At 45.4% G+C, this 26,935-nt stretch overlaps 1 protein-coding gene across 12 annotated transcripts in view; it reads right to left on the reverse strand.

The window, feature by feature from the left end:
• neo1a (neogenin 1a) overlaps positions 1–26,935 on the reverse strand; it is a 163,228-nt gene that overhangs the window by 25,581 nt on the left and 110,712 nt on the right. For 11 of the 12 annotated variants that reach the window (XM_035151993.2, XM_035151925.2, XM_035151917.2 and 8 more), the window contains exons 6-10: positions 24,634–24,788; positions 24,385–24,505; positions 5,003–5,237; positions 4,226–4,380; positions 1,603–1,751 (exon numbers count right to left, since the gene is read on the reverse strand). In XM_035151993.2, the coding sequence (XP_035007884.2) occupies positions 1,603–1,751; positions 4,226–4,380; positions 5,003–5,237; positions 24,385–24,505; positions 24,634–24,788 (815 nt within the window). The remainder of the gene's footprint in view (positions 1–1,602; positions 1,752–4,225; positions 4,381–5,002; positions 5,238–24,384; positions 24,506–24,633; positions 24,789–26,935) is intronic. The other variant, XM_035151945.2, reaches the window with a different exon arrangement.

Below are 26,935 nucleotides of genomic sequence, written 5' to 3' on the forward strand. Positions count from 1 at the left end.
TTAGAATAAATCTAAATCGTTAAACATTGTTGTCATAGATGAAAATACACAGTGGGCTCCAAAGGTCTGAGGCACTTGAATGAATCATGTAAAAGACAAGATGACAACAGATGGAAATTATGTAAATCCTTAATAAATAATGTTTTATTCTGGAAAATATTATTCTGAAAAGACGGCATGTTTGGTAAATGCACTAACGCTACTATATTAGCATGTAATTAGCAATCGAGTTTAATACTGGAAGAAAAATGCCGAAGTTCCAAGAAGATTTACAAAGCGATCTCCCGTACGTGGCAGCGCTACGAGATGTGACGCCCGCTTTCATCATTCCATCACACTAACAGTTCAGCTTGTAATTCTGTGTAATGGTGTAATCTTCCACTGAGACACAAATGAAGCCTTCTGTGATTACGACTTTTTGCTGTACAAATTGGGCACGCTGGCACATCCCCAATTACTTCAAGCCAATTTGCATTCAGCTCCGTGCTTGTGACATTTTGAGCTAAAAAGGGGGAGATTCTGTCGAAAAAAATTCAATCTCGCTCCCGGTGCGGCACACCCGCCGCGTCTGAACCCCGGTCGGGCGGCCGCCTGCCACCGCGTCACCCTTGAAGAGGGCGGTCATACGCCGTTCCTGACTTCCTGGCCGTCCTTTAATATTTCAAGTCGCCCTCTTCACTGCCGTGTCTTTCAAACTTCATCTCCGCTCCGTCCTTCACCTTTCCTTTCTCTTTTTCCGCTCCTCTCGCCATCTCTCCGGTCTCTCACCTCATCTCCAGCTCTCCTCTCCGGGGAGCTGAGGCATCATTACTCAGTGCGCCGGCTGACGTTTCAATCCATTATCATATTAAAGGCTTTTTAATGCCTCACTGGCTCGTACACTGCTACTGCTGGGGCTGACTCAATATCTACGCAGCTTGATTTCACTGCTGTGACGGAGTTATACCTGCAGAGAGGAGCTGGGTGAATCATATCCGCTTTCTCTTCTCACAATGTGTGTTTGTGTGTCAGATGCTTGATCAACGATGCGGCTAAAGAGATGTATAAAACCACTCCAGGCCAAATGACAAACAGCTCTTACCTCATCACAATTTACACGAGACGATGCATATGCCATATATTATTATCTGAAGAAGCCCGATGCTAAATCGAGCATCAGCCACAAACAGTAATGTCTGATTTTACTGTGAGTTTTGAGACGGAAGCTTCATGTCTCTGTCCAACTTTTACATTTATTTCAAGTGAATTAAATAATGTGTCAGAGTCAATAAAACGAAGGCAAAGCACACGAGGACACGATGTACAACAGGAAACATGTTTGCAGGCTGCGTCAGTATCGTCTCATAAGCTCTTCTTTTAAAAACCTTTTTATAATCTGAAAGTACATCCTGATTTTATACGATTTATTAGGTTATTTCATTTCACTGGAAACTTAATAACGTCAGCAGAGGATGTTATGTTTTCACCCCTGTTCATTTCTTTTAAAATTATGCCAAAACTAGTGTTTGGATTTCCATGAAACTCGGTGGAAGGATGTGATTTAGGTTAGGAAGGAGCTTTATTTGTTATTTATTGTTATTTTATTAGCTGATGACTTCCTACCTGTTCAGTGCCGAAGGTTTTGTCGATGTAGTACAACTTGTAGGTGAGGAGCTCGCCGTTGCCGGTGAGAGGTTTGTCCCAGCTCAGGGAGACGGAGGTCGGCGTGTTCGACACCGCCTGCAGGTTGGGAGCAGGGCCGGGGACTTGGACTGGTGGAAAAAAGCAGGACAAGAAATTGAAAAACCGTCAAATGTGACCACTGCACGACAGGAACTCAATGAAGCAATGTTTAGTGATTGATGCCCAAAACATTTTCTTGACTCTTTCTGAGCCATGTTTCCTTGTGTTAGCGAGAGTTCAGAGCACCTGCTGCAGCTCTCTGGAGACCAGGGTGTCCCCTCTGGATCGGATGTTGATTTTCTTATGACAGACAAACTGAATACGTGTCTCAACAAAGAACAACAATGTGTTTCCTGCTTTCCATCAATATTTGCTTCTAGCTTTGTTGACAGTTTAGTCTGTATGGTTATTCAAGAGAGGGGATTAAAGGGGGAGTGTTTGAAAATGTTTCAGCTCCATACGATGGTTGTTAGGCGGCTCTGCCTTTGTAAGATAAACAGAAAAGGGCAGATATAATTAATAATATAATTATAATAACAATAATTGTGACAACGCAAATGTCTGAGCCAGGTGCTCCCGTCATTTTCCCAAACTTCTCCTGCTAGCCCCTGAGTAGAATGTCTGTAGCGAGTGAGCCCGTGTGAGAAAACATCAGGAAAAATTATTCACAGCGCGCGAGCGGATGAGCTGACGATGTTTCTAACACGCGACTGACACGAAACTGGAAGAATACAAATATCTCAGAATGACAAAGAGGTGCAATAAACCCAGAGGACACAGAGGACGATGTCAAGTTGGAAAGACGAAGAGATTCAAGAGCTTTTGGTGATAAGGGCCTCAAACGGTGTCAATGTGCTTTAAACAAGTGGAATTTAAACGTTGTTTGTCTCCTCCTGCGTGATGAAGATGCCCCCCCTCATCTGAATGTCCTGAACATTCTCCTGTTGTTGTGAACTGGTCTGACTGTGAAAGGAACTGTCCATGTCCATGACTTTATATCCCGTGAACATCGGAGCCTCTATGTGGATTGAAGGGATTTTAATTCCTTCACTGTTCGTCTGATGCGAATGTAAATCAAAGCTGGCGTTCAGCAGTTTAACCTTTAAGTAAACATTTCCTTTCACATTGTGCTGCAGCTCAGAGCTAACGTAATAAAATATGTATCACCGCTCTAATAACTTGTGTCTGTGCTGCGTACCGAACACGCAGAGCCAGCACGTATATACGCACGGTGACATTTCTCGTTGTGTTCTGTGCCGCGGTGCATCAGATTGAAAAAACGACTCCGTGACTGTGAGGTCTAAACTGACTGTGACGCCGACAGACACATTTCCTGTGAACTTCAGCTGCAGGTGCTCCTGACACAACAGAGAGGCTCCCATTTGTCATGTGTGCATGTTAGGAGTGTGTGTGTGTGTGTGTGTGTTTTACAGGTGTACTGAGGTGGTCTCTGAGGAGAGGCGATGTGGGCCAGCGCTGTGTGCACATGCCGGGCGCTCAGACGCAGGTCAACAGTTTAAGCTCCAAGTCATCACATGTTCTTACACACACGACAGAGATGTACTGCCCAGGTGAAGCCCGCCCTCGCTGCTATCCCCACGGGTGGCTCGGCTCTCGCTGGCAGGCATTAAGGCGCAGTGTGTGTGTGTTTGTTTTTGTGCGTGTGTGTGTGCTGTTCCGCTCGCCCTCCTACCAAGGACACAGGTAAAGGGAGAACCGGCGGCTGACCTAGAAAGCGACAGTGACTGAGCTGTAGCTGAGCCTAGAGGTGAGGGACGTCCGCCCCCGTCTGTGAGCCGGGGAAATCCCCCCCGCACGCCACTTTCAGAATGTGGGTGAGATTTGGAGCAGCAGCCGAAAAAAACAAAGAGAACAGACGAGGAGAAGAGAGCCACTTAGTGTCCTCTCCTCTCTCTAATTCCTGTGTGTCCTCCAGTCAAAATATTCTAATGAGTTTATGTACAGTCTCTCTGCACAGGCCGGATGAGGGAAATGTTTCAGAAAGAAAAAAAAATATTGAAATACTAATTTCAAGCATCCCTCACTTTTAAAGCAGCTAACGTGCACAAGACACACACACACACACACACACACACACACACACACACACACACACACACACACACACACACACACACACACACACGGGGCTTATAGTGCATGTCGCTGTGAGAGTAAACAAGAAGTGGCTTATAACAAGAAAATGCTGCCTCTCTCTGGTCTGCTGTTGGGTGGTCCGCCTTAATGCACAGTGGTAAATAGCCTCCTCTGTGCGTGTGTGTGTGTGTGTGTGTTTGGTGGTGTGCGCCCCCTGTTTGAAGTGAGCGCTCGCCGTATGTGAGCGAATATTTGTTTGCGTGCATGTTTGTTTACTTGCACATTTTGTGTGTGTGTGTGTGTGCTCCTTTCGAGTGCATCCTGTTTGCCTCAGTGCCAGTGAGAGCACATTCCCAACAAGCTGGCTGGAGTTCGCTTTTATGTGCGTGTGTGTCCCGTTGACTGCGTACATAGAGACGGACGTTTGTGTGAAAGGGAAAGTGTGTGTGTGTGTGTGTGTCTTTACCTTCAGCCTGGGTGGCCACTTTGAGCGCTGCAGAGCTCTCCCCCGGGCCGTTGCTGTTGTGCGCCACGACCCTGAAGCGATATTTGGTGTCTGGCATGAGGCTCTGGATGGTGACCTGCATCTCCCCCGGACGGCTGGTGTTCACCACTCGCTCCCTGATGTGGACACGCAGGCATTTGTGCTTGATAAATATTTCAAACAGACTCATTTCCTATTCAATCATAACATCAATTAATCAACAAATGGATTAAGATGAGCACGTTCACGCTCATGGTTTGAGACGCAGCTATACACTGGTTTGTGTGCACAGTGTGTTTCCACTTCATGCTTCTGCACATACACAGGATAGTGACGTCTGTGTTTGCACATCGAGCTCAAACACAGTAAATATTCAGATTCTGCTTCAAAGATGTTTTACAGGGAAAGGAACACAAAAGGTTGCCAAAACGCAGAAGAACAGCCTCTTGAATTTCCTTCTCAGTCGCAAACTTACATCCTCGACAGACGGAGCCGAGAAGAATTTAATACTTACCGTGTTTGAACTGAATGTTTTGTTTGTACGTCCATGTTAAAAAGATAATCCTTTCGGGAAGGAAGTTTGTTTTTAATTAATGAACACTTACTGCTATGATAAGTGCTTTAACTGCTTTAATTAAGGATGATTTTTTTCAGACTCCTGCACAGGAATGTACAGTATGTGTATTAGTACCCTGCTGACGCCAGCAGTAATGTGTGTACAAGTACCCTCCTGGCAGTACTAAAGAGTGCGTGTACTACCTGCTAGTGCCTTCCAGGCTGTAGAAAACCGAGTAGGTTATCTCGTCTCCGTGCGGCTCTGCCGGCTGGCGCCAGGTCAGCTTGATGAAGCGGGTGGAGACCAGCGAGGCCACGACGTCCCGAGGGGCGGTGGGAGTGGGCCCTGCTGGACCGGCTACGCCTCCGGAGCCTGGCGTTACATGGTCAGTAGTGTTAGGAGTCAGTGAAGGGGGAGGAAAAGAGGGCAGGGATACATCTGGGGGGTCGGGGAGGAGGAAGAGGAGGAAGAAGGGAAGGCATGGTGGGGTGGTGGGGGAGATGGGGAGGGACAGGAGCAGCAGGGGCGTCCGAAAGGAGCAGGGCGAGGAGAGGTCGGGAAGTGGAAATGGAAATGAAAGTGGAACGAAAGAAAGGAAGGAAACAAAAAAAAGAAGAAAAAACAAAATAACAACAACGTAACAAAAAAAGACTTTTGGCGTGACACGAAAAAAAAATCAAACACTTCTACTACACTCACGAAGCTGACAAATAAAAGCACGATACAAGGGGAACTACACATGCAAGTCTACACATAGCTGTCTAACGTACAGGGAGGGTAGTGGGGGCGGGACACATGTTCATAGACGGCCTTCCCCCACCAATCATTTGTTATGGCAAAAAAAAAATGATTGGTCTGCATTTTTTTTCCGGGACATTTTTATTGAGTAAAAATCGTCCAGCGTCGGATGGCAGATGGAGAGGGAGGTTGTTCGGACGGGGACACACAGCCTCCTTCTAGCCCCGTCAAATGCACACAGGAAAGCCGTCTATGTTGAGGAAGTTAAAATCGTTTCCTTTCAGACAGGACAACCGCTGAGCACTGAACCCATCCTCCCCTTCTATAGTCCTCATCCTGGTGTCTTAGATTCCCTCAAATAACACGTCAGACGATGGGTTTTATTAAAACACGTCTGCTGTCACATTCCACAGCCTCGCCACAGAAATGTTTGTGATTTCACATGGTGTGTGTGTGTGTGTGTGTGTGTGTGTGTGTGTGTGTGTGTGTGTGTGTGTGTGTGTGTGTGTGTGTGTGTGTGTGTGTGTGTTTTTGTTTTTTGTTTGGAGGAACACTCTGCGGTCCGACTCAGCCAGATCTGCTTTCCATTTGCCTGGCAAGTGGGCGAAAAAACTAAACCGTGAGGAAAGAATGTGTGTATGACATTTCCATTTGTTTGCAGGTCAGGGAAATTGACTGGAAGGCAAAAAGCCGGGATGCAGAAACGGAGCAAAGTGTGGAGAGCAACCAGTGTGTTATTACCGCAGAAACTGTGTTGAAATGCAAAACAGCCGCTGGTTGTGTTTGTCTGTCGAGGCATGTGGACTACCCGCTAATTTGGCTTTCAATACTTGTCTACATTTCAGATTCCACTTCACTGGCTTGATTGTGATTGCTGTGATATGAGGGATTTGCAGATATTTCCAAAGAATAACACGTTTGAAGATTCGTCTCTGCACATTAACGCTCACGCAGAATTACGCGGTTCGTCGAGATCCGACCTTTCTGCATCTGCACAGAGATCTGAGGCCGTTCCGCCGCAGCTCAACACACACGTGACACATTGTTGAAACGCCCTGAGAGACATGTATGGTTTTATTTTTTGCTCCATCTGTACGTCGGCCTCCTGGATTTGAAGTTGCACGAGTACTGTGGAGCCATTGTGCTGTCTGTCAGATTTAATATAGGATGTTTAGGTGGGCGCGGTGGACAAGTGGAATGGCATTGGTCTCGTAACCGCAGATCGTCTCCATCTGTGCCTTCACAATCATGAAGTACACAACAAGGTCTGTTGAAGCCGTATGTGAGTTTAAAGAGGTGAGCTGGAACCAGAATAGGGCAACAACACATCTGTAGGTTCAGGAGATGGAGGAGGTGGTCCACTAACAAAAAGGTTTGTGGTTCGATCCCCAGCTCCTCCACTCCACATACTTTTGATTGATTTTGGGCAAGACTGTAAATAAAGATGGACGATATGACTGCTCCCCTAAAAGTGGCTGGCTGCAGGACAGGTCGTAAACCATGCCTCCTCCGTGTTAATGAGTGGGACGTGGACCAAACTAAAAGTACACATCAAATACTTGTATCCGAGATGTTTTAAGCTTAATATCTGGATAGTGGGAGGAAGTGGAGACGTGTCGTCCATCTTTATTTACAGTGTTTAAGACGTTGAACCCTCTGACGGCTGTTACATTAGAGTATGGAAGATGTGGGGCAGATGTTTAGACTAGAAAAACAGCTGTATGAATGCAGCACGTATAAGAATGTAAGAGTTAATATCATCCAATCAATGAAAACTAGTCAAATATAATATTCAGTTGATTAACACCTGGCTATTGCTTCAACTCATCGTCGCCAGACTATTTATATCTCCACTAGAGATGCTCTGATAATACAGATACTTGTTCAGATAGATTTAGATCTTTTGTGACTATTAATGATACAAACTGTGGACGTCAATAATCTCAAACAACGTCAGCTCCTAAGCCTCAAAGCTACTGTTCCATTTTGAATCCAGTCGGCTGGACCAGAGCCAGCAACAATGAAAAACACATTGTTGTTCTAATTCTTCCTGACTGCAGTGTAAATTACCAGATGCTGAACAATTATCCTCATTTACACACACACATAGAATGGGGGGAAAAAAGGCATAACACTGCGTTGTCTCACACACACACACAAAGACACACACACCATAGTGATGGGATTATCACAACATCAACAACCATAACCAGGCCCACAGGATGAACAAAAGCTTTAAGCCTGTTTGTTGATGGGGAGCCACATCCTCCATGACAAAAATGTGGAACACACAAGACAACACGATCCAAGAAACATAGGGGACCCTGCGTTGTGAGACAACGCCGCAATTACTGTCACAATTTATTATTCACCTTGGCAATGGAGACAAAGGTCCGCTCATAATAAATCCATAAAACCCGACATTACACGACAACAGTGCTGAGACTCAGACAAAGACGGGATCTAATACTGGAGCAGGAGAAACAAGCGGGAGATCACGAAGAGAAACGAGAGAGATTCTCCAAAATATCAGACGACGCTCCAGCCTCTTCAGTCTGGATTGAACCCCGACTAACCAACCCTCTGTGCTGCGACTAGAACTAAAGGCATCTGGCTGGTGTTGTTTGTGGCTGGAAGCCTGGGAGGGAAAACTACCCAGGAGGCTGCGTTCAGAGCATCAAGTAAATAGTGTCTCATGCAGAGAGGATGGCAGCTCACATGTTCCGTACATACGAGAGGAGAGACAGAAGGAGGGAATTATTTCAAAACAAGAAAAACCCAAGTGGCAACACACTGTGGCGTCACCGATTTGTTTGTTAACTGATGCTTTGAAGCCTTGAGTTTGGTATTTTGGCCAGCGCCATCTTGGTTTTTTGAAAAGCACAAGTCACGCTGGACGTCAAGCTCATCTTTTTGTACGACAACGGAGGCATCAGCCACGTAATCGTGAAAGAGGAAACAGAAGCAGCTGGTGAATCTGGTGGAGGATTTTATTTCCCGTGCACTCCTTTTTAGTATTTGATTAAAAGGTTAGCATGGCACGTTAGCATGTTCTGTGTCCCAAGCATTAAACTGCGATTGTTGTCGTTATGACGATCACGCCATCACCAAGCGTCGGGCACAGCTGTCATTGAGGTCAAGGACACTGCACGCCCACCTACGCCTTTCACCTGCAACCATTGGACAAACAAATGGTATCCATGCCCCAATGCAAACAGTGCTTTATCGTCTATTCCACTCTGCATTGGCTTCAAATTCCAAACCTGGAGTCTACGTCCAGCCTGCGATATAAATGCATGATGAGAGAAATCAGGACTTGCAACAAAATGGAAAAAGACTTGTGTCTGACAAACAAACTGAACGGAGGGACAGGATGAAACGTGTCTGACAGATTTACTAAATCTTTCATTTAAATACTCATTAGGCAGATAGGAATCAGTACGACTGCGCTCAAGGTAAAAAACAACGATGAGATAAACACAGGAAATCAGTTATTACCCTTTCAGAATTAAGGTTGCATAGAAGTGCTGGAGGCAAAATTCTGCAAAAAAAAAAAATAGGCCTCTTTGGAAGCAGGTCTGAATAAATGAGTTGAAATTACTGGGATGAAGTTAAAGAAATGAGAAATTAAGTGTGCATACTGATCGCGCCCCATCTTTAGTTAGACGTATTAAAAGCTATACGAGGTTTTGATGGCGTATCTCTATAACCAGAAGGGCCCCACTCCACAACCTGAAGCTGCACTCCAGCTCACAAATAAAATGTGAAGTATCACTAATCACCATTAGTCTAACATTAACACTGACAGGGACAGTAATCAGCCAGCAGATTTCCCCACGAGGCCTTTTTTACTTCTGTTTAAACGGGCAAACTGGAAATACGCAACTAGGAAGTTGGACCCCGAGTGTCGAAAACGTGTTTTATATTAGTGCGTTTTGTATTTTCTGGAGCAGAACCAACATTTGTTGACTGAAACAGAGGAATCGAGTAGGACAGAAGCTTTAAGACGTGTATGTGGAGCAAGGACACTGGAAGTAGGGGTGCTGAGGGGGTTGCAGCACCCCCGACTGGTCGAGGGGTGCAACTGAAATTCAAAAAAGTTTAGCTATTTTGAGATAACGTAGTAGTAGATGTTTTTCAGAGGGGCGTATTGAGGATGTTTTTATTCTAACCCACCACAGACGCAAAACTAAAACAAAAGTAAGATAAGAGAGCTTGTGCTGTAAATAAAAACACGTGATCCCTGCAGTGGAATCAATACATTACATCCTGCCTCCGCCTGCTGCACCACCCCTCACCTGAACTCTCCAGAGGCTTTTATGTTGTTGTGAACGTGTCTGAGCGGCTAACCCTAACCCTGCTGCTGTGTTGTTCATGTGCGGACACTCCAGAGAAAGTCCAGACACAGAATTCATGTCTGAAAACGGCTTTAGTGATTATAATGATGGTAATAGTTGGTTATAGAAGGATTCTCTGATTTCTTTAATTGCCCTAAAGCCCAGTTTGCCATCTGTTGTCGGGTAAATGTTCTAAATCTGGTATAAAATGTTGGCCAATCAAATGAATGATTTGCCCCCCCTCTCTCGACTCTGAATGACGTCCAGCGTCCCTGATGAACATATTTACAGAGAAAACCAAACCTTATCTTTGGCTTTGTTGCTGCAGAAACACTGTAAAGGTTCTGTGTAGTGTAGAGGAATCATTTGAGTGCACTGTTCAGGGAGGAAAAGAAAACAGAGGGAGCTTGAGTGCTGCTACGGAGAGAGAGAGAGAGAGAGAGAGAGAGAGAGAGAGAGAGAGAGAGAGAGAGAGAGAGAGAGAGAGAGGCTCCTCTGAGGTCAGAGGGGTGTTTACTTATAATGTTACTGGAAACAGGTCACACTGTCTCACGGACACTTTGTACCCTCGCCGGCTGTGGATCTCTGAAGAAAGGAACTGAGATAAGAGGTCTCTCTCCTTCTAGTAAAAATAATCCTGACATCTGTGTCAGATGAGAAAAAGAAAGAAAAAACATACTGTACAGTAGACCCTGCTGAGAAATGCATTGTGGGACAGGCAAATGGAGGGGATGTAAAACCATTAGACGTTTCCATCTTCATACACCTTGTCAGCTGTGGGTAATTGACATGCTGGGCAGTTTTCGGTGTCCTTCTGACAATCTGTCTTGTACATGCACGACTCGGACTGTTACAGTAAGGAGGTGTCAGCCGCCCACCGCCATGCCAGGCTCTATTCATAGCTGATTAATAGTGCCATTAGTCTCTGCGCCAGAGGTAATGAATGTCTGGCATTAAGGCTTAACGAGGAAGGTTACTCCAGATCTGCATAATAAATCTGTGTAACCAATACACAAAACAGTTGGCACAAAGACACACATAGCAAAGCATTCATCTTAATATGCAACGGAATTAAAAGCCGTTTCTAAAATAATTGCGGTAGTGGTGAAGTTCTGATTAAAGCCTCGCAACTTAAACTTTTATCTCGCGCTGCGGACGCCGTAATCCTCTGCTGCGATCCCCTGTGAGCATAACTGAAAAGTTACGCCAAGTACTTTTTTTTTCATCATCTGGTCTGAGTCCGCAGATAAGAGAGCCTACCTCACAGGCTCGAGCCGCGCAACTCCACAAAGACGCCGCAAATCTACTGAATAAAGAAATGTGCCAGAAGCACCCACAGCTCTGTAACTACAGATAGGCTGTTTCAGAGAGAATCCTGCTGGATGGATTTTCTCAAGACTAGCCCCCATGTCTAATGTGGTTCGGTAATGAAAACCGCATGAGAGACAAATCCAGCACAATGCTAATGGTCCATTACAGAGTCACTACTTTTATGTGCCGTTGAAAAGAAGAATGAACGGGGGAAAGAATGAACAATATCCTCACAGGGCAGGAGACAGAGGCTTCAGAAAACCGGCACAAAGGACGACTGTCAATTAAAAAACGTGAATGAGCAAAACGTGCGTCATTTTCATTCGAACAGGCAACAAGAAAATATCCGACGATGAACTGAAGAGCACATCTCTGAGGATGAGGGCGGGAGAATCATAGACTCCTGAACAAAAAAGAAAATGTATGGAAAACGTTCTTTTATCAAAATGTGAAGGAAATATCGGAACAGTTGTTTTTCGATGGGCTCTCCAGTGGCCATGCAGACGGATGGATTTACACATTTGTATGAAAAAGGATCAAATGCGGCAAGCCTGCATGATTCATACTGTGTGTAGAGCAGAGGAGGCGAAGAACACATTCCAGGAAATGCATCGTTTTTTAAATGATCTGTATTCACATGCAGGTAGCTGTTAATCGAGATGAGTCAAAATGTCGTCTGGGCCCAAAACACCCACAAAGTGTTCCGCTGTTTGTGTTTTGTTTGGAGAAACATTGGAACTCGTGGGATGAAAGAAACTAGAAAGACACCAGACGCCGCAAAATACTGGCTCTTGCCCGTAGAGGCTAATTCGTTGTCAGACAATAGCCGGCTCCAACATTGCTGGACAGCTACAGTAAGAGTGTGAAACAAATAATAAATACTTTTTGGCCTTTTGCCTTCAATGAGAGGACAGTACAAGAATGAAATGGGGAGAGAGAATCTAGAAGGAATCAAGTCTTTGTACGTGAAGCTCCCAGGTGAGACAGGGGGGGAACCTGAAATGTATTTCTTAGTTGAACATTCATTAGGCAAAGCAGGTCTGAGAGAATGAGCTTGAAACACCGAGATAAAGCCAATGAAATGAATAATTTCAGCAAGTCGCTCGGTAAATGTGGAAAAACAGTTGGCTTCCGCGAAGCAGCCGGTGACAGACGCGACTGTTCTTTTCTCCACAATCTCGTTCCCCCGCGCTCTCTTTCAAGATAAGACTGGAGAGATGAGCGCGGCTGACAGCTCGTGACATTTGAGCGGCTCCTTAACGCGCCCACAAAAGGAAACTGGAAAGTCAGAAAGAGGAGACAAATGTTTCAAGTGAAGACAAAGTGAGAGGTGAGGAGCGAAATAACGGGAGCGCGAGAAAATGGCTGACCAAGCAGGAGGTTGTTCTTTTTCATTTCTTCGGTTTCTTTTGACGACCTTGACGACAGCCGTGACAAATTTCATTTTTGTAATTGAAAAGCAATTATGTAAACAATAGAAATGTGACACATTCATCAACAAAGCACAAAAAAGGGCTTTGTGCAACCGGGGGAAATAATTAGACGCTCGTTTCATCGCAGGGGAAACTCCTCGTTCGGACTGCGAGTTATCTGGGGACATTTCTTGCTCTCTGTATTGTGTCCACACACCTTATCATGGCCGAGGGGGAAGCTGGCTGAGATACAGTATCAGATTGCTGAGGGGTGGAGCGTATCAGTAACTGCACACGTTCCCTCGTGCTGCGGTTATCAGAGAGAGCCGAGATTAAAGCGAAGCTCCAACCTCATAAAAGCTTAAACTGACAAGGTGTTCCGACTCATCGACCTAATCTGAGAAACGAAAGAAGAAGCCTTTGTCTCTCAAACTGATTCTCCAAATAAAAAAAATAAAAAACCCCGACAGACAGCATCTCCTCAGTTTTCCTCCCTGCTACTTTCTAGGGCATGTTCACAATGATCGAAAAAATGTTTGAAATCTGGCACGGTCCCCGGGAGAGAGAAAAGAGCTTTTATTAATTAAAAGAAATACATGGAAATCTAAAAAATGTACGAATCTTCTCCTCATTAAGTCTTTAGAGGTTGAAGTATTTTTCTGCAACAATTTTGAGGTAGTGATGATTCTGACGAAGAGGCCAGAAGGGACACATCAAACGGGGATGAAGAGGGAGAACTTGGAGTGGTCAGCACGTACATGCTCACGCACAGAATATTGAAATATGGGAGTAAAAGTAAAAGTAAGTGAGATTTTTTACAAATGGCTGATGCTGAAGTGTAGGTCAAGATTCTGGGGGGTAAAAAGAGCTTAACGCAGCTTCTCCGCTTGAATGAAAACCCATAAATGCTGCAGTAAAGGGTTTGGACTGGGTCACAGATGTATTTATGTCTCCACACTCCCTGAACGCTCCTTTGGCGGAGGAGACAAAGTGGGATGTGAAAGGACCCATCTGATAGATCAATGGGACTCCTGGATGCCATGTGGTGATACACTAAATACTTTAGTAGGAGGGAGGTGTTTGTATTTCTCTTTATCGGACGGCTAAAGCCTCCAAAAGCCTGCACGTGTTCTTGTTTATCAAAAAAAGGGAACGCTGTCCCTCTGAAACCCTGCAGCTATTCCCTCTTAAATGGCACCGTTTGTTCAATCTTCACATCCAAAATCAACATTCTCAAATTCCCCCGCGGGCCTACATAAACACGTGGAAGGCATTTCGCGTGGCGTGTGTTTTGGATGGGTTGATGGTATGTCTGCGTCTGTATCCACTCCCGGCCCTACGGCAATTTTCTTCCTGGTAACTCGGTTTTCATAAAGTGACAATCCCTGCTCCGGGTTCTCAAAATAAACACCAGGCGCAGGGTTTAATGTGTGGGAATGTGTAAAATGCCACATATACATATATATATATATTCTACTGAGACGGAAGAAAGCCCAGAGGATCCACAGAGCCCAACATGTGGTGGGAAAACAAACGACCCTATTTGGAGATGACGGCTGTAATTGAATGGGGTTGGGTACATCAATTATTAACCATCCACTGTGTGTACATACAGTCCTTCGCCATCAAACACATGTACCCCCCCGATCCATGAGCCACTGGTGAGTTAATTTGGGTGCGACTGCTTTGTTGCTCTGAGCGCTTTGCATCCACACACACACACACACACACACACACACACACACACACACACACACACACACACACACACACACACACACACACACACACACACACACACACACACACACACACTTGCAGGAACATGCACAATCATGAGGCCAACAGCTGCGTGCCCAGACTTGGGTATGCAAATTAAGATGTACAACTATGGTATACAGTGTAGACCCAACCCCCTCTACACCTCTTTTCACATTTTATACGAAGCTGCATCATATGCATCACATGTTCCACATGCTGGCTGGGAGTAGAAAGCGAGGCCTCCTGGGCCTCCTCCTCTCAAGCAGATCAGAACAGCCAGTGATGTTGCACATCTCCAGAGGATTTTGCCACCGATGCCCAGGACTGGAAACAAGCTTTTCTTCCTGCATTGCCTTCCTTTGTATCTTATTACCTCAGAGGAACACCAATACAATGCAACCTTTCCAGGGGAACAGAGCAGGCCCGGAGTGAAGTAATTGATTTCAGAGAACGCTCGGTGCAACACTGTGCATGTGTGTATACATGCAATTGCAACATTTCATGTATAAAGTGAGTGGAGCCGAACCGTCAGAAAAAGGACTGAAAAGGTCATACAGGATGTTTGCAGTAGGGGGAGCAGCTGCGTCTCCCTCGGTAGACTCGCTATCAAACAGTCCAACTAATCAAACTCCCACCAATAAAACGGCCTCCCTGGGTTACACCTACTGAGAAGCGGGTATCACACCCTGTTAGCAGGCAGCGGGGTGCGCACGGCCACTGGGATGTTCCTCACTGTTCTACTTTTAGCTTATGGAAACTGGGCGGCTCAGCGGAGAGAGACAGGGGGGGCGGTTGCCAACAGGAAAAATAAAAGCTCCAGCTTTGGTGGCGCCGCACACAGGGGTCAGCTGCCTGCAGCTGAGGGAAGGGTGTGAAGTGGTGTTTTTGTGCCATGTGGTGCTTCCAGTTATTGCACCCAGAGGACCGTCCGCGTCCAAAGCCATCAGATCGGCATCCTGGACGAGTGTGTGTTGGGCACGCGTTAGTGGGCTGTGCAGAACAGACCGCCAGGAAAAAGGCAGATTGCACACATACGTACGCAGTCAGGCCTAAAAGTGAAGTTGATAACGAGACCGACCTTCAAAAAAAACATCCCTGACGCAGGTACTGAAGGCTATTTTAATCCCTTTTTTGTCTTTCCTGTGCAGAACAAGAGCAAAACAGTCATCCATAACATTTTGCAGTTAGCACTTTGGGCGACAGACCATTTATAAATGAGGCAAAGCCTTTCATCACGGTTGAGTAAATACAACCCATAGAAAAGTTCAGCCGGCACAGTGAGAGCCTCTGCTTGTAAACACACACACACACACACACACACACACACACACACACACACACACACACACACACACACACACACACACACACAAGCACCGTCCCCAGAGACGGAGACACAACACAAACACTTACTCAGCTATCAGCGTCGGCACAAAACACAAATTTGGTGGAGGCTGATTTCAGCTCTTCACAATCAATTTGGGCGACAATTTCTCTGATCAGCTTGCTACAGCCTCTAGTGGGGGAACACACTCGCTAATCACTATCACCAACATGTGTGTGTGTGTGAGAGAGAGAGAGAGAGAGAGAGAGAGAGAGAGAGAGAGAGAGAGTGTGTGTGTGTGTGTGTGTATTTCACTGCGTGCACACTTTTAGGGCTTTATCCCTAAATTTGAATTTCAATCTGTTTTGCTGGGAGGCAGAATTCATTGGAATATATTCCCATTTACATATTAATATTCGCCATCAAATGGGCCTGATTTGTTTTAAATTCCCTTTTCATGATCACAGGCATTTATAAATAAAACAACAATATTATCATATTTGTTTAATCAGCCGTAATCCACCAACAGCACATAATGCGACACTGCGAGTGAAGATAAGGTGCTTATTAGAATAACACCCACAGCTACATGAGATGAAGTTGAAATGTAGCGCTAAGAAAACAGGTACAATTTGGCGTTTATTATTTTTTATTGTAAAATGACTCATGTAGTGTTTAGAAGGCCTGAATTATGTTGTCACGTATTTCTGTCTCTGCCTCCAAATGTATTACAAAGAGCAGATATTCAGTCACAGAGAAGATGTAGTGTGTGACAGAGTGAAGGCGAGAGAGGGCGAGAGAGGGCGGCCTTGACATAATGAATGCAGGCTCCAACGCACAGTGAATCAGTAAATACAAACGACGGCAAACACCAAACACAAAGGTTGTGTTGGAAAACACTCACACGTTCACTCCTGCCCACTCGCTGTATAGGGAGATGTACTGTATATAGAGGACTGTATAGTGTGCTCGTCTGCACAATGAGTCATTAAGTGCCTCATTGTTGTCGCCGTAGTTTGTATATCAAAATGGAAGATGCCTCTATCACCACCTGGTGGCCGGCTGCTGTATGGGTCAGAAACCCGACTCCCTCCAGATGGGACATGAACAAAGATGGTTCCTGTCATTGTAGCTACTTCTTAGTGCAAACTTTTCCAATAGGTTTAGTTCTAATTAGTTATTTGATGCTATGATAATTGTAGCTTGTTGTATTGGAGCTGAATGTATCAGTGGGAACTATAGTTACCACGGCTCAATTCCCCATTCCTTCATTTCTGGATAGCGAGAGGAAGTGGAGACGTGTCATCTTTATCTGCAGTCTATGGTTGTAAAGTGCAATATTTAGTGTCTGCAGCTTTCAGTTCTTTAAAGTCTTTTCTGTTTGCTGCTGCTTCTTTTGAGGCTTTTCACATCATACAGCTCTCTCTCCTCTCAGCATGAGCGCAATGCATGATGGTACATTGCTCTGTTGCTATTGACCATCGCTTGAATGCTACTTTTCATGATGCACTGTGGAATACAATGAGTCCACAATATAGGGTATAAAGATTCTCACTCCACATTCTCACAGCACTACCGAATGGCAACCTCACTTTACAGTGAACCATGTAGTGAGTGAGTTTGGACACAGCCTAAAAGCAGTGTGACCATACGTGTGCACGTGTCCCCAGGAGATGGCGACACGTTGTTTAGCTGTCACATTTCCACGCTGGCGCCCGCTGTCGAAGCTACACTTAACGATGCAGTCCGCGCCAAACAGAAGACATGGCAGCCGCGCGCGGCGCTGACACATTCACATGCTCACAACGTTACACACTCTGCTCCCGCTGGCCCGGCCGTGACCCTGCTAAAAGATGATGGAGCACACTGTATTCCCTGAAGTGGGCCGGGGCTTTTATACAGTGCTGGAGGAGTCTGGCTGGAGGGAAGGGTCTTTTAGCAGCCGATTCTCACTTCTTGATTTGAGCAGGGAATAAGGGCGGCGCTCTGATGTAATGGAGGAATCTCCCCTCGTCGGTGGTTTGTCTCAAACCCGTGTGTTAAGAGGATTTTTCTCTTTTTTTTTTTTACAACAGTTTACAGCTCGGTCTGCTCGAACTTCACTGGAACTCACAGAGTCTCTTTGCTTTTTAATCATGATCTAGTTACATTTTATATCACAGGGATTCATAATAAATGTCTCTCTGCACCGCCGGATAGAGCTGCTCGAGTTTCTCACTATCATCTCTCTCTTTCTATTCGTAATAGAACACGGGGAGAAAGAAAATAAAGCTTCGAAAATCAGAATATATTTGCAAGTAAACTTGAGTGTCTGCACAGAGCCACAAAAATGAACGCAGGGTTCCCTCATGTGCATCAAGGGTCCGGGTGGAAATAATTACTGCTTTTGCTGAAACAAGACACTTTCTATATTTGAGTGTCTATTTGTTACAAATTTGCTGCAGTTATCAGTTCTGTTTCTCCTCGTCAGGCTTTCTGTGGTCCACAGTGTGAGCAGAATTTATTCCGGCAGCCACGTTCTGTCTATACCAGCTTTCTCCGGCCCGCTTGTGTTCTGGCTGTAATGGTTTTGGTTTTCTTGATGTTGCGGCGGTAGCTTTGTAACACTCGTCACTGTGTGTGTTCTTTGTTGTTTGTTCTGGATTGTTTTGCATTTACAGAAATATGTAGAGATGCATTTATCTCACTTAAGAGCCGTTGGTATAATTTTAGTTTATACTAAACATGTACAAAAGGCTCCATGCTGTCCCCTGCAGATCCTTCCCAGGCGAGCTTTAACTTTATTTTTCTGTGTTGTATATTAGTTACATCTAAATAAAACCTGCGTGGGTTTTCCTCTCCGAGGTTTAAATCTTTATTAAGTGTTAACTGTCTTAGCCCCGATCAAAGCGAGTGAGACTCTGAGACTTTCTGTTAATTGGCAGCAACAAGTCGTCTGCAAATCCAGTCAGAGACTCTTAGTTCCTGAGTCACTTCACGCAGAGATCTGGAGCTCAGCTCTGCTGTGATTAATTGATTCACTAATGAAGTTATGGTATGTGCAACTCTGTAAACATCCTCTCTCAGTATCTCTGTGTGCCTGTCACTTTGTCAGCTGCAACTCTGGGGACAGCGCACGTGTCAGTTCATCACGCAGTCCTGACGCCTGCGATTGAAAAAACCAGGCACTGCAGGCGGTGACGAGGCGTCTCCATCACTCAGCAGGGGTCTGCTACCTGAGAGGGGAGGGGAGGACAGGGCTCTGCTGCTTCCTGCCACAGGTCTAGGTGGGGGGGGGGGCTGGATGAGAGGGAAGCAAGCGGAGGTGGGGAAGAAAAAAGGGGAGAGAACGTGAAGGAGGAAGAGATGAAGGAGAGAGAGGGGACTGAAGAGGAGGGCTTGGATGTTTAAGCTTTGGATTTAACAAAAGCTTGAATAAATTCATTAGCATCAGAAGGAGTGCATCATCCTTCTTCATCATCATAAGACAACCCAAATCATTTCTGGGAACAGGATCAGTCTACAGGAGAAACAAGATAAGGACGCTTATACACATTGTTTGATCCGAACCTTCGATCTGACGATGTTCCAGACCAACAGAGCAAAGTTTAGTCCAACCAACAGAGGTGGAATTGACCCGGATCAAACTGTGGTTTGGTTGGTTTGCTGTATGAAAACACTTTTTGGGATATTTTTTACTTTCGGACCAATTGCAGGAGGTTGAGACAAAATGAGATAAAAGAAGCGGGAGCAGCTTTCAGGATTGATTCCAGTCTTCTCTTCTGACGATATAATGTTTGTTCACCGAAAGGCACTAAATTAAAAAAACAAATCAAAGACGATACAATACGCACACCTGTCCAGAAACCAATCAATGTCAAGCACACGTAGGTGATAACAACACAAAACTAACCGAATCTAACGTGACAAAGACTTTAACCTTGGTTCAGACTTTCAGTTGTGAAAACTCTGGTTAGTAATTTGTGAAATGTCTCCCTCTCTTTCATGTTCAATGAAATTCACTTTGCAACAGTTGTGACTAAAATAGGATGAGAGCTTCGACCTTGCACACCCAAACAAGCTTTGAAGCCTTCCAGTGAAGTACTTGACTTGGGCACAAGGAGGCAAAATGTCCAACCAGTATTTACGTGAGCTGTGGGCATGAAGAGAAGAAGAGGAGGAGGAGGAGGAGGAGAAGTGGAGGAGAAGTGGAGGCGAAGAGAGGGACAGACAGAACTCAGACAGAGGAGTATTTACATATAGAGTTACCACCACAGCATATGAGGAGTAAGTATTCACATGCAAATGAAAGTGCATCTCTTAAAATGTATGCAAACATAATAAGCAAAAAGGCACAGTGGAGTGCATCCTCTTCTCTCTTTATTTGCCAAAGTCAAATGCAGATCTGTTTGCCTTTTTCATATTAAGCTTTCAGGTGCTTGAATTGTAAAAAAAGAAAAACATTTTTTTGACAAGTGGGTATCAAGTTATAGTTTCCAGGCTGGTATTGTAGCCATGGATTTTTTGATTATACAAATGGAAAATACAAAAAGGTGGAGGGGCCTTTTCTTTGCGGTGATGAATGTCTGCTTCTCACATGTGGGTGCAACATTGTGCAGCTCTCCACTCTCTCCCCTCCGCAGTTATCCTGAGAACTAAATATTTGTTTCGGCTCTGCCCTCGACCTGAAAGAACTCCAGAAAAGGGAACCGCGTTGTAAAAACTTGGATGTGCGCTGTAGTGCGCCACCTTATCGAGCTTCAAACGCAGCTGCAGTCTTTTTAAAGCACATGGGAAAGATGACAATCATGTAAACAAGTGCTTTGTCTAGGCGTGTACGACTTCAAAGGTTGAACGACGTGGCCCATTTCCTCTCCGGGCTGTAATTGCCGCCTACTGCTGTTTCATGCATGAGCATTTCACATAATCGTCTGCCTGGAAAAGGCCAAGGCAAACTGTTGCTGCACAATGTCTTCAGATGACACGTGATAATAATCCCATAAACATCACGTCCACGACCCGCCCCCGCCCTCGCCGTCCCCGTGACAGTGAGGTGTGCAGGTGGACAGGCTGCCAGCAGTGGATCACTAACGACAGCCACCAGTGATTGTAATTATAATTCAGTGAGGAGAGGACGGGGACTCTGGGGATGTGAGAAAAACCTCAGGAACTATTCAGTCAAACTTGTTATTGAGCACATCTCCAGATGAGAGCGGTCATTTTATCGATTCCGGCCACTGCATCGCTGTTACTCTCAGATTTAGTTGTCGCCGTCGATCTCTCTGACAACACGCAGTGACTTACAACAGAAACTCCAGCACAACTGGCACAAACCTGCCGAAGACGACAGCTCCTAATGTGGCAGCTTTACAAGGGGGCACTGCTTGGCTGCATACTTACGCCCCCCCGTGAGGACCACTTTCTGGCATTGTACTCCTATTTCCCCACATCTGTTTGCAACTAGCTGACCCATATTGCACATGGCTGTGGAATGTCCAGGAAAATAGTTGGAGGCTGCAATCTGAGGTCCTATTTTTGCACTCCCCCCCCCCAAAAAAACCTGCAGCTTTCAAAGGGTCAACAATGGCTAAATCAAGATAAACCTTACGGGAAGAGGTTTGCAAATGTTGTTCAGTTGAAAGCCCTGTAATACTGTACATGCTAACAGCTGACCCTTTTCCACTCCACACAGCCACAGCAGGAATCATCATGGAGCCACGTTTAACCGCAGCTGGCAGTGTCAAGATGCAAAGATTATGAGCGCTAATGAATATTAGCCAAGTCGCAGCCGCTGGGTGTTTAGAAGCAGCTCGCCCCCATTGATTTCCCTGTTGGGTGAAGACAACTTTATCCCGGTGGCAAGTCCCCGGCTTATCTCCCCCCGACTGCAAGGCAGCCGACCGACAGCCAGCGTGTTTTCCTGGCCCCCGCTTCAGGAAGGATTCAGGCCTGGCAGGTTGTGTGAGGGACACTCGACTGAGGTAAAACACACAGGGGCAGCAAAGAGCAGGAGGAGTGTCTGTGGGAAGTGGACAAAGATGCCCAGCTGTGAGGGAGGGTGGCCATACAGGGTGGTGTGGGGGGGGGGATACTCAGGCCAGCACAATTAACACAAAGCCCAACGTGCTGGATTATCACAGGAAGCAGGTGTCTGAGGAAGACAAGGGTGGAACGTGAAAGGCAGAGGTGGCAGATGGCTGCAGAGCTGCGTCCGTACTGGTTTGAAACCGCATCAGTTCTGCTTTGGTTCCAACTGGTGTCCACACGAATCTGGAGTTTTACTTTAACGCTGCCGGCCCCATTTTAGTCTGAAAACTCAGAGGCTGCATTTCAGTCTAGACGGGCAGAAATTGAGACGTTTGGAAACGATGACGCTCACGACCTCTTGCTGATTGGGTCTTTTCGGTCACGAGGTGGCCTTCACCGATTCGTCAGGCTACCGTCACATTAACCGGAAGAAAACAACCAGCATTAGCCTCGGCAGTGCAGAACACAACATGGAGAATCAGTTACAAGCCTTTCTGACCCTGTTGTCTTTGCAAACAGCTGTTGTTCAGTTAAATCTGTTTACGTGTGTAGGAGGCGAGCGAACTGCGACATTTCCCATGTCCATGTGCCCCCCGTTCACACCAGCACACACATGCCCAGTGTACGTGTCAGCATGTTACTATGGACGGGGATCAAACCTGAGACAAAGCGCTTGTGTGGACAGAGATTATATATGTATGTAGTCACCTCAGAAGCATGGAAGGAAAGAGATATAAGAGAGAAACTGCTCCTCTAGAACCTAAAGAGCTTCATATCAACCTCACATCACAGAGCCGCTCAGGCAAAACACAAATAGCTGTGGAAAATGAGCTGATTTCCAACACGTTCCCATCGATTCACCATTTGGAGTCGCAAATTGCACCTTTGAGAGAGGAAATTACTTTGACGCGGTGAAGCGAGCGTTTGTGGATGTGTCTATATGAGCAAAGAACGTCAATAATTTACAGGGAGAATAAAGAGTGTCACGGTGACTTCGGTTATTCTCTCGATTCCACATCTGAGGCTGGAGAGCGGATAACAAACAAACAGGAAAAACTGGAGAACAGAGCTGGTGGAGGCTCGTGTGCTCGGACGAGAATTAGCGTGACCGCGACAGACGTACGCACTCAGAGACGTAACAAAGCAAAAAAAAAAAAAGGATCCTCTCTAATATTTATGGATTAAACAGAGATTAATTTCTTCAAAGCGCCGCTCAGGGCGAGAACCCCGCGTGCAAGGGCAGCTGTGTCGGTAAATTCATCCCATTCATCTTCAACTCAAACCAAAAAAAGGAAAAGGAACTTGGGGGCATGTGAAGTGGCAACACCCTTATCGCTGGTGTCAAACACAAATACACAATGAGCTGCAGGTCGTCATTATTTCTGACTTAACGTCCTCCCGTCGGGGGGCGGGGGGGATGACACAGCTGGGGGGCCCACCGGTTGGACACTGCTATGCTAATCCATTAGCCACCTGCTTCAAGTGAAGGGGGGAGTTCACGCCTGATTAAGATTTCCCATCTTTCCTCGGCGAAACGGTTTGAGTCAACAGTTAATAGTGATTATGATTTATAGACACAAAAGCAGTGATTTCTGCTGCAGGAGCAATGTTTTGGCTTCACTCCACTTGCCAGTTTATTGTTCCTCCACTTTCCTACCTTCTGAATATATTTTGATTATGAGTTTTTAGTGAAATTGTCTTGTTTATTATCTTGTAGTTTGCTGTTGTTGTTTTTTCCAGCCCTGCAGGTTAGACTCTGATTATTATGACCGTGCAAATGATTTCAAATCGAAGTTATGTTACATTTTCTCTAATAGTCAGATGTAATGAAACAAAACTACCCCGAGTACGAGGATGTTGAATTATTATTGTTATTATCATTATTTTACATTTGCCTCTCATTCCAGGCACTTAGTCCTGGTGCTTCTAGCCACTGCTTGTGTCGCTCTCCGCCCCCAGCAGCTCCTCTCTGGGAATTAGCTTTGAAAACCTTCCTTCCACTTAAAAAGGGAAATGCACAGCCTTTACTCCACCGGTGCACGGGCTCTTGTTTAGGTAAAGCTCCCCGCTAAAAAGGAGGCCTTTGCTTTTCTAAAGACGCTGCATCAAAGGGCAGGCTTTTCCTCACAACATTTCTATAAGACGGGATGTGGAATGGACGGAGCGTCACTCGCCCCAGATACAGCAAACTTCTGTTCCCTTTGAGTCACCTCTGGTCTAACGCGATCCCAGCGGTTTCATTTCACTGTTCACTACACAGCCTCACTCTCTCCTCACACCTTCACGGACGTGCACAGCCTCCAGGATCCGGTTTGGTGTTTCCAAATAAGACAAACTGTGTAGAAAGCTGGAGAGGCACCCATTGATCATTTCCTCCTTCATCGCTCTTTCTAAAGAGGCCAAACCGGGCCCTGGAAGTTTCTGAGCAACAGGCTCGCCGTCTAACATTCAATCATTATTTTGACATTTTGACAAAATGTAAAGAAATATGTTTTTGTTTAACATTTTACAACTTCTGCTTCAACTTCTGTGATTTATTTGACATATAGCTGGTGTCTGAGGAGCTTTTTTCCTCACATATATTATTTTATCTTATCAATTTAGTGTTTTTTGTCATATTCTCATGTATGAATTGATGTTATCTAGTTCACTAAAACATCAGATTTGCACACTACTGTCGGTGGAGAGTGGCGTACCGTGGTCCAGGATGACGAGCTGGGCGCTGGACTGGATGTTGCCGGCATCGTTTTCTGCGAGGCACTGGTAAAAACCCTCATCCGACTTGACCAGACCCAGAACCTGCAGGTTGTGCTCCTTCTACAGAACAGGACGGAGGAAATGAAAATAGGTTACAACTGGCATTTCTAACCAATCTCAAAGTCTTGACAATGTGATGATGCAGAATCATGCAAATACAATTTCTTTCAGGTGTCAAGAGAACTTACAACTATTTTAAAGTAGTCACTGGGGATGACAGCGTCTCCGTTCTTCACCCATTTGACGGTGGGAGCTGGCGACCCCGAGACCTCGCACTCAAACACGATGTCCATGGACTCGTGGGCATAAATGTTGGCCGGCCGCTTGATGAACTGGGGAGGAACTGTGGAATACAGATGAGAAAGAGGAGTCAAAATTAAATTGAAATTACATCAACTGTCAGAGTTTGGGGGGTGGAATTGAATTAACATTTAAAGCAAAGTAAGCAAATAGGACATGAATTCAAAACTTGAAGTACGGTTGTGTGGTTGTGTGCTTCTGCCAACCAGTGCAGTTTCTGTCAGTTTCAGACTTTTGACCACTGAAATGTGATCAGTTCATCTTTGAGTCTGATCAAAATCGGAGGAAACTCACTAACGGTGGACTTGAGAAATAAGAGGCCAATGACCTTGACCTTTGACCCAAATCTAATCAATTAATTCGGGAGTCTAAGTGAATATTGGTCCCAAATTTGAAAGGATTCTCTGGAGGCGTTCTTAAGATAATGAGTTCACAAGGCAACAAAAGAGTTTTGTGAGGTGATGAAATCTAATCAGTTCATCTATGAGTCCAAGTTAACGCATGTTCCAAATTTGAACAATAGGTCGGACACCTAAAAACACACTGCACCAGGCCACTGGCTGTCGCTGGCTCGGAGGCATAAAGACATGTAGGAAGAAGTCGGAAGAAAATCAGTAACCAATTTTTCAAAAAGAAACCAGGCCTCTGGTCTCTGCCAGAAAACGATCAAGACTGAATGATTCCATATCTTCTCCTCATTTGCCAAATTACCATTTAAGGGAAAGTGGAAAGAACAACAAACATCATGCAACGGCAATTTATCCAAATGATTATCTGCATCCTTCACACAGCGGTGACCTTTCCCGCAGATGGAAACACTCAGAATATTTGATAAAGAGGGTCAATAACCTCCGTCCTTACTTATTCACGGGTGAAAAATAACAGCCTGGTATCAGTTCGTACGTTAGCGTGCTACACACGGCACAGGCGAGCACTGTCAGATCTCCCCCTAGTCCTGGTAATGAGGGCCAGGAAGGAGTTATTTGATCTGCTGGGGTGATACAGCGCCTCATCAATCTGTCCGAGAGCAAGGTCGCTGGGAGCACAGGGCCCAGGCCTCGTCCTCTCTCTATAATTGGAGCGTACGTGTTGAGGGGAGAGAGAGAGAGGGAGATGCAGTGAGACAGGCTGCATGTGTGCGTGTACAGTATGTGGGTGTTTCTGTGCCTCTCTGCTTTCTCTGATAAGCAGCGACCTCACCGACCACACTTTAAATGGCTGCATTGTTAGTGCGTCGCCGTGTCAAGCTCCTCCATCAGCCTCCTGGGCTCAGCTACAGCTAGTTATTAGCATCTATTCTGTGGCTATTCAACATGAGCTGATTGGGTTTCAGCAGCAGCGGGTGGATTGGGTCCTTTTCTCTGCTTTACTCAGCTGAGCAACTGATTGTGAGGTCAAGTCCTCGTGTGCTTGATGTCGCCGTGGCTAATTTGTTTTAACATGCAATGGCTGGTTAACAGATTAGCCCTCATCCTGCTGGGACGTGCTGTTAACGAGAGCAAGACAATTAAGAAAATTGTCGACGTTTAAAGAAACAATCCACTGTGCACATATTTCAACAATTACAGCCTAATTACATCAAGAAGCTGCGCAGTTACAGGACATGATAGAGTCACATTTTTTTTTTAATGTGCCGTTCACAAAAGATGTGATTCTTTTAAAATGGCTCTTTGGTAAGAACAAAGGGAAACAAGTCGTGGGCTACTTGAACCAGTACTTTTATAATTGTGCCAAATTTTCACTGCACAACGTCAACGCTCCTGCTTTCACGTGAACAGTGAGAACACAAGATTTCAGAAGGACAAGGGGGACGGGAGACGACATAATTCTTTGCATTGATATGACATCACCTCATGTTAACAGAGCAGATAATACAACGTAATTAAGTGCTATTACAACACATTCACAAAGAAATTGCTGGGGTTACTAGAGCCATTTTTAGAAATGAACTCTGGAAAAAGTGGGGTTCCAAAATGAGTCTTTCACACATGACGAATGCAGACGGAGATTCTCCAGAGACGAGTTCAAAACTACAGAAAAATCCCTGCAAACTAATTTTGCTTTGGAGATCCTGTCTTTCTAGGTTGACATCTTTGAGTGTCCTTTTTTTCAGTTTTGCATCCATTGCATGTCAGAAACATCAAGAATGCACCAACTCACTGGTGGTGAATCCTCCAGATATCTCACATT

The sequence above is a fragment of the Hippoglossus stenolepis genome, chromosome 1 (assembly GCF_022539355.2).
Source record: "Hippoglossus stenolepis isolate QCI-W04-F060 chromosome 1, HSTE1.2, whole genome shotgun sequence".
Taxonomy (NCBI): domain Eukaryota; kingdom Metazoa; phylum Chordata; class Actinopteri; order Pleuronectiformes; family Pleuronectidae; genus Hippoglossus; species Hippoglossus stenolepis.